Source organism: Rhinolophus sinicus, chromosome 6 (assembly GCF_057876585.1).
Source record: "Rhinolophus sinicus isolate RSI-liver-muscle chromosome 6, RSI-T2T, whole genome shotgun sequence".
Lineage (NCBI taxonomy): Eukaryota > Metazoa > Chordata > Mammalia > Chiroptera > Rhinolophidae > Rhinolophus > Rhinolophus sinicus.
This window is the reverse complement of record NC_142506.1, coordinates 58,887,615-58,901,628: the sequence shown is the minus strand read 5'-3', so window position 1 is coordinate 58,901,628 and position 14,014 is coordinate 58,887,615. Positions and strand designations below refer to the sequence as shown.

The 14,014-nt window shown below is 39.0% G+C and overlaps 1 protein-coding gene across 1 annotated transcript in view; it reads right to left on the bottom strand.

Moving 5' to 3' along the window:
• The window catches only part of RAB3GAP2 (RAB3 GTPase activating non-catalytic protein subunit 2), a 61,647-nt gene extending 49,018 nt beyond the window's left edge, over positions 1–12,629 (bottom strand). Inside the window, exon 1 of the mRNA XM_019741692.3 lies at positions 12,293–12,629. Within this exon, the coding sequence (XP_019597251.3) occupies positions 12,293–12,575 (283 nt within the window). The 5' untranslated portion in view covers positions 12,576–12,629. The remainder of the gene's footprint in view (positions 1–12,292) is intronic.
• Between the last annotated feature and the right edge of the window lie 1,385 nt (positions 12,630–14,014).

The following is a 14,014-nucleotide window of genomic DNA, read 5'->3' as shown; positions in this document are numbered from 1 at the left end:
ACATTCAAAAAAGACAGAAAGCCTTCTGCAAACTGTGCACTACCCTTGTGGTTATTTCTATGCAGTGCCAGTGATATAATTTCTGCAGCCTCCTGACTTCTGTTGAAAATCATTTGACACTGTTTTTGCAGGCTGCGATTTGACAGCAATTATGGGCTGTTAAAAAGTGCTGGAACCTCAGCTCTTCACCAAGGTTATTTCTTATGCCTTCAAATTATGCAAGCAGGCCACGCACATTCTTTAAAAAAATTGAAAAAAAAAAAAAAAAAAGATGGTTTATATTAAAAAATAGCTGATGAATGTCTAATAAAGTTGCCATTCATATAAAGCATTTTACTCAGGCAGTCTTTCCTTCTGGTAACTTTTCTATGAAGGATAGTGTTCTTCAATTGATATGACTATGGGTGTTTTTTAATTGGCCAGTGATCAAGACTGTGGGTCACCAAAGCATTGAGTTTAAAATATATTTGAGAACTGTGCACCACTTAATGTCAATATGGAACGTTACTGTAAGACCTTATGGGCTATAAATTCTGTGTACTCATAAAAAAATAAGACTAATTTACCTTTCATTATTGATTACTATAAAGAAAAGCTAAAAATAGTTCACCATGATTGCCTCGTAGAGTAAATAGATCAAAATCTCCTACAGACCAGGGTAATTTGAAAGTCTGAAGCTCTGTATAATTGAAGAGGTAAGTTAGTTTCACAAAGTATATGACAGAATAAGGACACCAGGACAGATAACTTCTTGAGAGTGGTCAAGGCCCAGTGGAAAAAATTCCAAACACCCACAAATCACAAAGCCATTGGCCTTTACTCAGTTTACCCAGTGAGGTACGTGGCACTCATTTCGGTCAAAAGCTAGACTATAAATTATAGCATAATGTTAAGTGTTCTTTTCTCATTTATGAAATAAGTAGCCAACAACCCAATTTCCAAAAAGCAATTCTTTAAATGACACTGTCATCAACTGCCTGTGTCCTTTATTTTGCTGAAGTCCAAGTCAACAAAATTGATCAGAAAATTAAGAAAACAGCATATACATTCATTGCCTTTATAAAACCAGATACAGTCCCCTCTGCAGATTCCCCCCTCTAGGTAGTCTTAAAATCTCTGTGAGGAAGACACGAAAATAATGAATTAAGAATGACTGAAGTTCTGGGGTTGGCCCCACCCCACAAATCTGAGGCAGATGGTCCATGGATCATGCCGTGAGGAACAGCAGCTTCAAGGATCAACTTCAACTGACAACCTAATCTGACGCTACATGTCCTTTTTACGTTAGCCTGCCATCATCACCTTCTTTCTGTCACTCCGGTTCGAGTTTTCTCTCATGATGGGCAATCATAGTCAAAATATTATTTTTTTCATTTAAAAATATTTTTATTTATTTTGTTAATTATTTTTTTAATTTTTTAAAAATTTATTGGGGTGACAATTGTTAGTAAAATTACATAAATATTATTAACATAAATATTATTAATTCAATATATAATCAATGTTAACTGACTCGTGACTATTTTACATTGTTTTGTTTCCTACCAAGTCTTCAAAATCCAACATGTACTTTCCACTCAGAGCACATCTCGGCTTGGGACAGCCACTCTTCCAGTGCTTGAGAGCACGTGTGACCGGTGGCTACAGCATGAGACAGCGCAGGTCCAGAACACTGTAAGTGTCTAGGTGCCTGAGTGGGACGCCCACTTTTACCCTACGGAGTTATGTGACCTTGGGCAACTTATCGAATCTCTTACCGCCTCAGCTTCCTCGTTAGCAAAATGGAGTTCATAACTATATCTACATCATGTTGTTGTGAGAGTTAATATATGCAAAGCTCTGGCAACAGTGAAACCCTTAATGGCCGTTAAAATGATCGTTCTCCAAATACAACATACTCATTCCTCATTCTTCTCTCTGCCTTTGTCTATCCCACATTCGCCAACTAAAACACATTCCCATTTGTCTCTCCCTCTCCAAATTCAACTTCTCTTCCAGGACTCACATTAATCCTTTATGAATTTTACTTGCATCCACCAACGATCTTACTCTCTTGTGATAGGCCATCATTTGCTTGTATTTTCTGGTCAGAACTTAATTATAAACTGCTTTGGGTCACCTGTTGCATTGTTAACTTGTCTGACTTGTCATAAATGTACACATTGTCTATACAACTAACTACTAAGCCTCAGAGGGCAGAGAACGTGTAGACCATGTGTGTACAAACACACACACATACACACACACACGTGAATATGTTCAAGATCATAAGTACTTAGTAAATATTTACTGAATGAATATAAAACCTTTGAAAATGACCTTCCCCAGTATATCCCAAACTTTTCCCCATATATCCCCATATAAGCAGCAGGATTTAAATTAGTAATTTTTAATATAATGAACAAATCAGTTGTTGATTCTAAACCCTTTGCATTTCCACAGAAACATAAAACAAAATGTTTTCATAAACTTTATATACATATTTTACATCTCAGATCAAAACCATCTTTGTCAAATAACTTTTCTATGTAAAATGACACTGATAATTCTCTTCTATTCCATTCCATTTAATTATTGAGACAAAACAATTTAAAAGCACCAATTCCTAGCTTTAGTGTTAAGAAATAATAGGAAAAATATTTTTGTTCTAATTCAAATCTAAGTGGCAGAATTTGATTAGATAAGATCCTCTAGAAATATAGTTCAAAGTGGATGGTCTGATATGGGTTAATGGATCTTTATATTTCACACATACACACACACACACTATATATATACATGTATATGTGTGTATATATATATGTACATATATATATATATATGTATATGTATATTTCAACATTTCAAAACAATGCTTGTATTATTAAAAGATCCTGTATCATAGTGGGAAACCAACATGCTCATCCAATTAAGTGTGCCTTTCAACAACCTCGTATTTTGGTAGGCTAGAAAAAAATACTTACAAGAGACAGAGTTCCCAAAAAAACACCATACTATTTTGAAGGAAAAAAATATCCACATCCTTCTTAAACTCTATTATGCAAATATTCTTTTTGCCAGTAGTGAATAAAACAGGTTACACTAAAAACAGTTTTAAAATAGCAAATATTGCCTTTTGAAGAAATCTAAAACTAGATCATGACAGTGCTTCTCTGGTCTTGTTTCTTCTACGCTATGATTCACGTGCCAGATGTTGCTCCTAAATGTCATTTTACAACTGTATTACATCAGGATAGCATCCAGCTATAAGCAAAATATTTCAAAGGCTCATGTTTTAATTGGGCTTTCCCACCTCATTTCCTATTCAACCTACTGAAAAAACCTACTGAAAAAATGACATTTCCAAGTACGTGAGACACTTCTGCTGAGTCTTTGGATTGGGGGGGGGTGAAGTTGGGGGGCAACAAACCTTTCTGGAGGGTGAGCTTCTTTTCAAATTTACTCTTTTCACATTCTTAGACATTTTTCCTTAAAACCCACAGAAAATCAAGGATTCCATCTGAGGATTCAATTTGAGTCTTTCAGGAAGTCTGCCCACTTAAAATAATCTGTTAGCCCATCTCATTTGCTGAAATTACCCTTCACTCTTGTGTCACACCACGTCTTACATCATACTTGCTCTCTACATAAATAAAATTCGTAAGCTGATTTCTAACCAACTTAACAAAAAACAACTACCTCCTCATTGATTAGTAACTTGACTTTTCAATCCTTAACTTCTTTTCCACCCCTAACTGAAGAAGACTAGTTTGAATTGTCTAGAATTGGTAATATAAGCATAAACCCTTGTTCTTACCTTTATCTAGATGTTTTCCCTGAATGAATAAAACAATGACTTCAAAATATAAAATGTAACTACAACTCCCTCTGCAATTTTTCCCCTGAAGAGACGTTAGATTATACTAGTATAAAAAACTGTTTCGTCTCTCACTTGATAAATGATATGGTCATTGAAGCCTTCCAACCATTGAGAAAACACATTTTAATTCAACCATCAAAAAATTACAAATGTCTTTTTCAGGAGTCTTTCCAATGAATGTATTATTCTACCAACAAAAGCTTAAGTAAGACATTCAGCTTCTGCTTTCCATAGATCTATTTCATTCCAAAAATACATTATTTTGATGTGTTTCTGAACAGTCTGTCCTCATAAACTGAGTGTATGTTTTTCATTTAACAAGAACTTGAAGCTGGAAAGGAAATTGAATTCTAGAAGTGGACAATTAATTTGACAGTATTTGCTTTTTCCAATATGAGTATGTCAAGATCAAAAACTAAATGAGAAACTGAAATCATTTAATGTTAGGAAAGGAAAAACTTAATTTAATCTCTATGGTCTAATAAAAGATCTTATTAGCACAGAAGCAAATTCATTTCCGTTCTTTCAAGATAAGAAAAAAGAAGAGATAATGTACGTGTTTCTATAAAAAATAAGAACCTCTGGAAGCTATGACTTGTAAATAATTCAGGAGTCTCAACAGTGTAGTTGGGTCTTCTTGACCAAGACAAGGAAAACATCACCACAAATTAAAAAAAAAGACTAAGTAATAGAGAAGCTGCTCCTTAATTTCTTATGCCTCAGAATTTTTAATATTTTTCTATTTCTGGGAAAACGGAAATAAGAAAATAAAGTTCATATTAGCACACTCATTTCAGCACATTAAAAAAATGTAGCAATCTAAAATGAGGAAGCCATCCCATTTTCAACAAGCAGGGGTTTAGTTCTTTAGACTCACCATGATTAAATCAAACTAGATATTTAAGGTCCCTTTCAGTTCTAGAATTCTAATGATTCCTGATTTCAAATAAGTGACCTTGTATATCACATACAAAAATATGTTCTGGTAATCAATTCACAAAATGACAGCACTGAAAACAACTTTAGGGGGTGACTGGTTAGCTCAGTTGGTTAGAGCATGGTACTAATAACACCAAGGTTGCTGGTTCGATCCCCACACAGGCCACTGTGAGCTGCGCCCGCCTTTAAAAAAAAAAAGAAAGAAAACAACTTTAAGCAGAAAAAGAATGTGTCCTCCTGCTCTAAAACATTTACTACAGTAAACACGCTCCCTTTGCCCAAAAACCTGAGAAAACTTTAGACCCACCTTTACAAAAACAAAAAAATCTATAGACTTGAAGAAGTTTAATATGCTTTATTCCTTATTCTCCTTTCTATTCATGCTATTGTTCACAGGAAGTCACTAAGGGCAATAATACAATATGTATATTGGAAAGAACTTATACATTTTGTAACTATTTCCTACAACTTCATACTTATGTTAGAGTTTATTACATCCAAAACAGCAGAAAAAGACAAGCATAGCTAATACGGTGAAGGGAGGATGTACCACTATGAAGTGTGGGTGAAGGTATGTAAACACTGCTGGGTGAAGTTAGTTTCTACACATTCTAAAGAAGCCAATTCTACATCTTCCTTTCTTAACCCCTTCTAATATTCAACTACCGTCCCTGTGAGAAAATTTTCCTTAAATTCTTCCAATACCAGCTTAATCTTGCTATTATTTGCTGCCTTAAAAACAAATACAGATAACGTATGATAATCTTAATATCACATGAGAACCACTTTTCATTTATCATAAGACCAAAAGTCAAAGAAACTGCTAACGGAGAATGATGACAAGTATGTATATAAATAGGCACTTCTGTTTACCATGGATAGAAATGAACCTGACCAATGTTTAGAGTAATTTGACAACTGTCTGTCTGTCTTTATGTCAGCACCACACAATTTTGATTACTGTAGCTTTGTAGTAAGATTTGAAATCGGAAAGTATGAGTCCCCCAACTTTTTTCTTCTTTTTCAAAATTGTTTTCACTATTCAGTGTCCATGTCTTATTAATTATGAATGCTATTATACAAAAAAAAAAAAAAGGTGGAAATGACTGAGCCCTATAGGAGAATGTCTTTCAACTTTTTGCTTACACATACCCCGAAGAGTTTTTCAACAGTATGTATCCCTTAATCAAAAGATGTAATTTCTGATCTACTGCAAACACGGACATTTTAATAAAAATTTGTATCGTATTTTTAAATTTATTCAGTGGATTCTAAATACTATAAGGAAATGATACCCACCAACATCTGTTAAAAATATGATCTTCTCTAAGAGTAATTTTATAAGTCCTTGTTTCTCCTTGAGTTCTTATTTCCATCACATTTCCTCCACAGACTTCTACTCTAACATAATATAGATTTAATTATCAGTCCAAACATTTCTGGGCAAAAGGGATATGAATTGAGAAAAAATAATTTTCCTATAATCATAAGGCTCTAAGCATTAAAATTTGTCTTATTTGACTTATTGCAATTATTGTTAGAAGCAGATAACAGGAAAAACATACACATTCACAAATTTTGATAAATAATTATTAAATATAAATAGCAAAAATTATTTGGAAATCTCAATATGATGGATGAGGAAGTTTACAGCACCTTAATTAAAGGGAAAGTGTTTTAACACCTTGGAGCAACTTACTATAATAATATTCAAAATGTGTGCAAAGTGAACCTTTCCTTAGTAAAGTGGGAGACGAAGACAGGGAGAAAAATAGGCACTTTCGTAGGCATACCTAAAACTGACTTAAAACTATCTCTTCCCAAGTAATCCTTTCCCAAGTTCCATGTAATCCCAAGGGACTCTTACTGCCATCTGAAGACACTGCGACTGCATAACATCTAAACTCCTCTAAAACCTCTTCAGCTTCACCCTGTAGCATCACCCCTCTCCCACCACAATTGACATTTGCAGTTTTCTGAATCCCATGCTGTTTTACATCCCTTGCCTGACCATTTCCTCTCCACCTGAGGGACATCGATTAAACCACTAAGACGTGGTGAAAATGACAGTTCCTCTATGAAAGGCTTTCCTGAGCCCCCTACATAGAATAAATCAACACTCCTTCATTCTCCGACTAGCACGAGCCAGATCACAGCATAACACCTCGAACACTCCTTTTACATACTTACCTCCTGTATTGGCTCTGTGCTCCTTGAAGATAGCGACCTATTTCATAACCCTTTAAGCCGACTTCATTCTTAGTGCATAGTAGGTGCTCAAAAAATATTAGCAGAATGAAGGAAATTAAAGTCTCAATTTCCTCAGTCTCAATTTCCTCACTGATAAATTTTTATCTGTAAGATCCTTTTCCAGTCTTAAATAACAAAATACTCTATACATTTTCTGAAATTCCTGTAAATGTTCTTCTTTCAGATTACTTCTCTCTCCCCAGTATGATCTCAAACAAGAGAAAGCCCTTTCACTAAGTATTAAAAAAATGGGTATTTTACACCCTTTGTAATATACCTAACAAGGCAAAGTGATTCCATGATTTTCGGTTATCCTAAAAAGCACACTTTTCTCAGTTATTGTATAAAAACATGACTTTAATTGACGACTTCAAGGTAATTCCCTTTATGCTGTATCTTCTATCTTTCGGGTAAAAGAGGCAAGAAGGAAAGCTGTATTACCTTTTTAGTATGTCAACAAAAAATTATTTTACTATTAGGTAAATTAAGAGATCCAAAATACTATAATATTCAAATTACTTCCAAATATTCTAATTCTCCCTCTCTGTACCTGTATTTCTTCTTTTTTTGCACAACTCCATTATAATTATCAGGAAGCTCTGCTCTAGAAATCCAGCCTCACTGGGCATTATGCCACAGTAGCTTAAGTGGGAACCCACACTACTAGCCACCTCTGAAATTTCAAATCATGCGACAAAATTTTATACCCAAAATAGACAGCATTTGACTGAGTATAAACAATTATGATTCGTTATCACTGAACACTGGGGAACAGCAGGTTTCAAGATCTCTTAACAGAAAACAGTCTCATTTTATAGTTGAAAATAAAAACTAACATAAAGTCATATTATACTATCCTCTGAAAATTCAAATATAGAGGACAGCAATATGACTTCTGGGTGCCCAGGTACCAGGTATCTCTATATCTATGGCAGCTGCCCATATTAAAATAAAAGAAATATTAAACCAACTGATAAGCCTTAAAAATGATCACTTACCCAGGACAAATAACTCGTAACAAGTAATTGAGGTTTCTTTTTATCTTTTTTTTTGGTTTTACCTACCCCATAGACATGAGCTTAAGAAATTAAAACTATGTAAGCTAGGAAAATAAAATGATCTCATGATTTCTGCTTTCTAATAAATCATTTATAACACTAAGAAAGAAAGTGAAGAAAAGCAAAATGAAACACCACCACGCAGTTTAAGGCAGATCCTATTTACCTGCTCTGTTAACTTCATTTTTCCTTTATAAATTCCACCCTCACAAAAGTTTAGGTTCAGGTTTTTTTTTTAAGGAAGAGCTCTGTACAAAACCCAATGTTTTGTAAAAGGAGGTCCAGAGTGATTACTGAAATCCATGGACCTAATCATTCCAAGAACCCAAGTAAACTTCCTACAGTAGCACAAACTATTTTTCTGATTTTTATTGGCAAATTAAAGCACCATTTTAACTGGAAAATATAGGTTTGGTAAGAGGGCTCACTGGTTAAGAAGATTTTTTCCCCTTCCATTTATTTTCTACTTGAATTGATGGTAGCCACAATAATACCAACATACATAAACCTAAGAATTTGATTTAAAAGGGTAATAAATGAAATACATGCAAACCCATTGGCATATTGCAAATTATCTAGATGGCTGGGTACGATTATATCTCCAACTGCCCGGACTGAGTTCACATCCTAAGGCTACCCTTCACTCTGTAACCTTGGACAAGTTTTCAATCTACATATGCCTGAACTGTATCACGTAGAACTGTGCCATCCAATGTGGTGGCCACTGGTCACATCTGGCTATTTAAATTAATTAATTTAAATGAAGTAGAATGAAAATTGCAGTTCCTTGGTAGCACCTGACACATGGCAAGGACTCAAAAGCCAGACGTGGCTAGAGACTCCTATGTATTGGACAGACATAGTGATGAAAAGAAACAAGATGATATGATTGACAGGAACAAATGAGACCAAGGGGGCGGGGCAGGAGTGACTGACTGTTGTAGGTTAGATGGTCAGAGAAGGCCTCCCTGAGATGTTGAGATGAATGACAAGATGCAACTGGCATCCAAAGATCTGCTTAGAGCATCCAAGGCAGAGACCAGAGCAAGGGCGAAGGCCTCAGGCACAAATGAACGTGGCTGATTTAACAACAAAAAAGTGTGTCTGAAGCATAAGAAATAAGGGGAGAGGAGGACGAGGTGCAAAAAGGGGCAGGAGGCAGAGTCTTCAGGGTGTCGTAAGGCACGTAAGAACCAGTAAGCGCAACTGAAAGGCAGAGAGGGTTGTAAGACGGCAATGTCATGATCTAAACTGTCTTTAAAAGTTCAGCGACTGCTTTTGGGAGCAAGTTACAGGAAACCCAGACTGGAAGCAGACCTATTAGAAGACTGATGCCACTGCCCAGTTTGAGAAGATGGTGCCGGGCTAGGGGAGCGGCAAGAGGCTAGAGAAATGGTGTGCTTTTTCTCTACGCCCCTTGTCCACAGTCCTGTATCTATATCCTTCACAACCTGGCTCCTTGAAATACTCAGCTTCACTTTTTAACCCCTCAATATCCTGGAAATGTGCTTTCTGCACCCACCATTCCACCAAAACGGTCCTCAGGTCCCAGTAACCTCCACCTTCCCCAAACCAATGAGCACTTTTGCGTCTTGACGTCAGCTGACCTCTGTTGCATTTGCAACTACTGACCACTCTTCCCCTTCATCAAATTCTCTCCTCCCTCAGCTCCCAGAACTTTACTCTCACCTGGTTTTCCTTTCTATCTGTTCCTCTTACTCAATATTCCAAGCAATAGCTATTTGGCTCTTAAACTTCAGTACTCAGTTCATTTCACTATACAGTCACGCACCGCAGGATTACATCTGAATCAACGAAGGACTGCATGTACGATGGTGGTCCTGTAAGATTACAACAAAGCTGAAAAATTCCTATTGCCTAGTGACGTCGTGGCTGTCTTAATGTCACGGCACATCACATTAGTCACATGTCTGTGGTGATGTTGGTGTAAACAAACCTACTGTGCTGCCAATCGTATAAAAGTATAGCACATGCAATTACAGTAGCAGGCTATACCCTTTAGGTTTGTTTAAGTACGTTCTATGATGTTCGCACACAATGCAATCCTCGAACCATGCATTTCTCAGCTGGTACGTGGCACGACTGTACCTCATCCTTGAAACAGGTCTGACACTTTTTGCTGATAACCCTGATATTAACATCTCTGGCCCATCTCCTTACTTACCGTGTTCCCCTGAAAATAAGACCTAGCCAGACCATCAGCTCTTATGCGTCTTTTGGAGCAAAAATTAATATAAAACCCGATCTTATTTTACTATAAGACCGGGCCGTATATAATATAATATAAGACAGGGTCTTATATTAATTTTTGCTCCAAAAGACGCATTAGAGCTGATTGTCTGGCTAGGTCTTATTTTTGGGGAAACAAGGTAGTTTGCGATCTCTGTATCTAGTATTCAACTGGACCCCCTCCACTTGGCCATACCACAGACATTTAAAAGGTCCAAACCCTCTCTCCTTCATGCTCTCTCATTATACACACTTGCTCAAGTCAAAAGCCCAAAGGCATCCTCAACGCCCTCTCTCATCAGCTATACCCCACATCACCAGGTCTCCACTAGGTCCTGTAGATTCTACCGCCTTAAAAGCTCTCTAATCTAGTCCTTCCTCTCCAGTCCTGCTGAGGCTATTTTAGTTCGAGCTCACATCATTTCTTGCATGAATTATTGGAATCGTCTCAACCAATTTCCCTGCTTCCTATCTCCCTGGCACACAGCTGCCAAACACATAATAGCCATTCAGAAACTTTGTTGACTACACTGAGTTCAAATCTGACCACGTCATTTCTCTGCTTAAACTCTTTCAGAGCATCCCACCCCTTTCACAAGGCTTCTCATGATGCTCCTTACCACCTTCACAGACTCCTCGTCTCCACTTCCCCTCACCTTCTCCTCTGGCCATTCAGCTTTTCTTTGTTCTCTACATAGCATGCCATTTCAGCCTCCCTTCCTCCACGTTATTGCCTCTCCCTTATTCATCTAACTAGGACTTCACAGGTAGACTTAAGTATTACCACTTCAAGGAAGAGTCTTAGCGCCACATGGAAATACACATTTATATGTGTACATCTCTCAAACACACTGTATACTGATAGTAGCTCCCCCCCCCATCCAGTAAATTATGATCTCCTAGAGGATAGAGACCACCAACCTTATGTGATTTAAAGCACCAGACTAAATATTCATAGACAGTTTTGAAATCTTCTGAATTTAAAAAACAGGGGGAAGCTTATTTCGTGGGACTTTTATCACCCTAGCCCAAAGTGGCAGCACTGTACTACAAAGCAAAACGTGCTTCACATTGGAAATATGAAAACAAACACAAAACACACACTTTCAATAGGAGAAATATAGGAAATTCTGAGGAGCTATGAAGTATCTAATAAACCAGACTTAGGATTTTACACTACGTGGGCAAGGGCTTAACAGTCTTTGATGATAATAACAGGGGGAAGGCTTCTCCTCTCAATGAAGCAAATTAACTTTTCACGGCTACTGTAATTTACATGTAAATCACACGTTATTAACGTAACGTGTAATTCACATGTACATGTCACTCTAGTTCCTGATGTAGACTCTTCCTCCCTTCCTGCCAGGTTATTTCCCTTATTTAGGACACGCTTACCCACGACCTTAGGAGTCCCTTGTCAATCGGTCATTTAGTCCCTAAATGTGAACGGGAGACAGGAGATGGAAGAAGGGAGAGAGTGTGGGCGACGATCAACACTTTCAGAAAGGTGGGCAGCAAGCAGAAGGCCCCAGGCCCAGGGATGGAGAGCGGAGGGGTGAAGGCAACACCGGGCGGGGCGCCGACAGCTGGCAAGGAACGGGGAGGCCATCTGGAAGAGGGAACACCCGGCTGGAAGGAGGAAGGGGAGGCAGAGACTCGGAGAGAAAGCCAGGGAGGGGGTGGGGACGTGGGACAGGCAGGCAGGAAACAGGGCGCCGTTTTTGGCCAGAGGTGTGTAAGTGTCTGGGAGAAAGCTGGGGCGAGAAGACAACACGGGCGCTGCACGGGCGGAGGGGCTTTCCGACGAGGACGGCAGGGGGTCGTCGCAGGCGAGGAGGGCAGGCGCGGGCGGGACTGGGAGCCCCCAGGACGGAGGCGGCGAGCGGTGGCCGCGGGGGCAGCAGGGGAGGGGAACAGCGGAAGCGCGGGCACTTACTGGGGTCCCTCCGCAGGGCGCCGCTGGGGGTCTCCTCGCGCAGGTGAGGGAAGAGGAAGTCCCGGGAGGCCTGGAGGTCCTGGAAGGAGCAGAACTGGACAATGGAGCAGGCCATGGCTCCTAGGCACCCGGCTCGGGCACTCGGCTTACCTGACCACGCCCTGCCCCCTGCCACCCCGCGGCGGCCACCGCCGACACCGGACAGCTTCACCCAGGCAGGGGCGGGGAAACCAAACCGGAAGCTGTCAGCGCACGCGGCTCCTCCGCCCGAAGCCGTGTGCATGCGCAGTAGGGCCCAGGCGCCGGGCAGCCGCGGTCCCAGTCACGTGACCACGGCTGGCCTGGGGTCCAACGTCAACGTGGAGGTTTGGCGCCGGTATCAGTCCGGTTTCTGCGCCTGCACCGCGGGGGGCACCGTTTTGTTCATTCTGGCTTTTAGCCAGAGACGATCCAGTTGGCTGTTGTCCGCGCCGGCCTTTGAGTCATTTAACCAATCTGATTGATGTCCTGCTGTTGCCACGAACCTGGTATTTCACAGAGAATAGTCCCTGTTAAACTAGTTGCAGGCCCACGGGAGACAGCATCTTGCAAGTGTCGGAGTTTGAAAAGATTAATTGCTTTTCCGGAAATCAGCTCCGTCAAGGCTAAGCTTTAAACGCTCCCTCTGTAAATTCCCTTAGTGCTACGCACGCCTAATATAGTACGAGCGATGTTTGCGTGTGATACTCTTACGTTGTCCACATCCATTTGCTTTTTCATTCATTCATCCACCCATTCAACAAATATTTGTTGCTCCTCTTTTCTATTCCAGACACGTTAGGCGTGAAGTACAACGCGAAGAACAAAAAAGATTACATTTTAGCTCTCTATCCAGTAGCTGGCACAGGTAGTTAAGCAATAAATTATTATGTAATTAGCTGTGTAACTGAAATTGTGATAATGCTAAGGAAGGAAAGAAATACAAAGTGCTGTGACAGAACGTAACAGGGAACTTTACCTAGTTTTTTGTTTGTTTTGCTATGTTGGGCTGGGGATGGATGATTGTCAGGATCAGGTACAGCCTTTGTTATAAGCTGGAAGGTGGGATCTCATCTGACACCACTTTATAGCCACAGTATCTAGCGTACAACCTGGCACATAGTGCTTCATATTTGCTGGAGGAATAGAAAGGAATGTGTACATAAAGTATATAGAATAACCCATTTCTTTTGCAAAGTACTTTGTATATTTTTTAAGTACTTTTCTATACATTGTCCAATTGGATAGTCACAATGTCTAAAAAGTGTCTCATCTCAATTTTTTAATGAAGGAATTTATCTGTCTCTGAAAAGAGTCTTGAAGTTCATTTACACTATCTAAAAAAATAAAAACAAAAAAGGAATTATTTTAATGTTAGCACAAAGTACTATAGATGCTCACATACTTCCCAAAGAAACCTAAAGTGGCTGTCCACTGTGTATGACAGAAAATGGAATGGAAATCAATTGAAGGCAATAGATGAAGTCCAGAGCATTCATTTCTGTCAGGGCTATGCACACACTTAGTCCTGATCATAGAACAACTATAACAGTGCCCTGGTTCCTACTCCATTAATTCCTGTTTCCAGAGTAGAATGAATTTCACAAAATAGGATAGATAGTTCCCACGTTACAAGGGATCAATTCTTACGTTAACAGGAATCAGTTCTTCACCTATAAAATCGTGGTTGGATTAAATATGCTA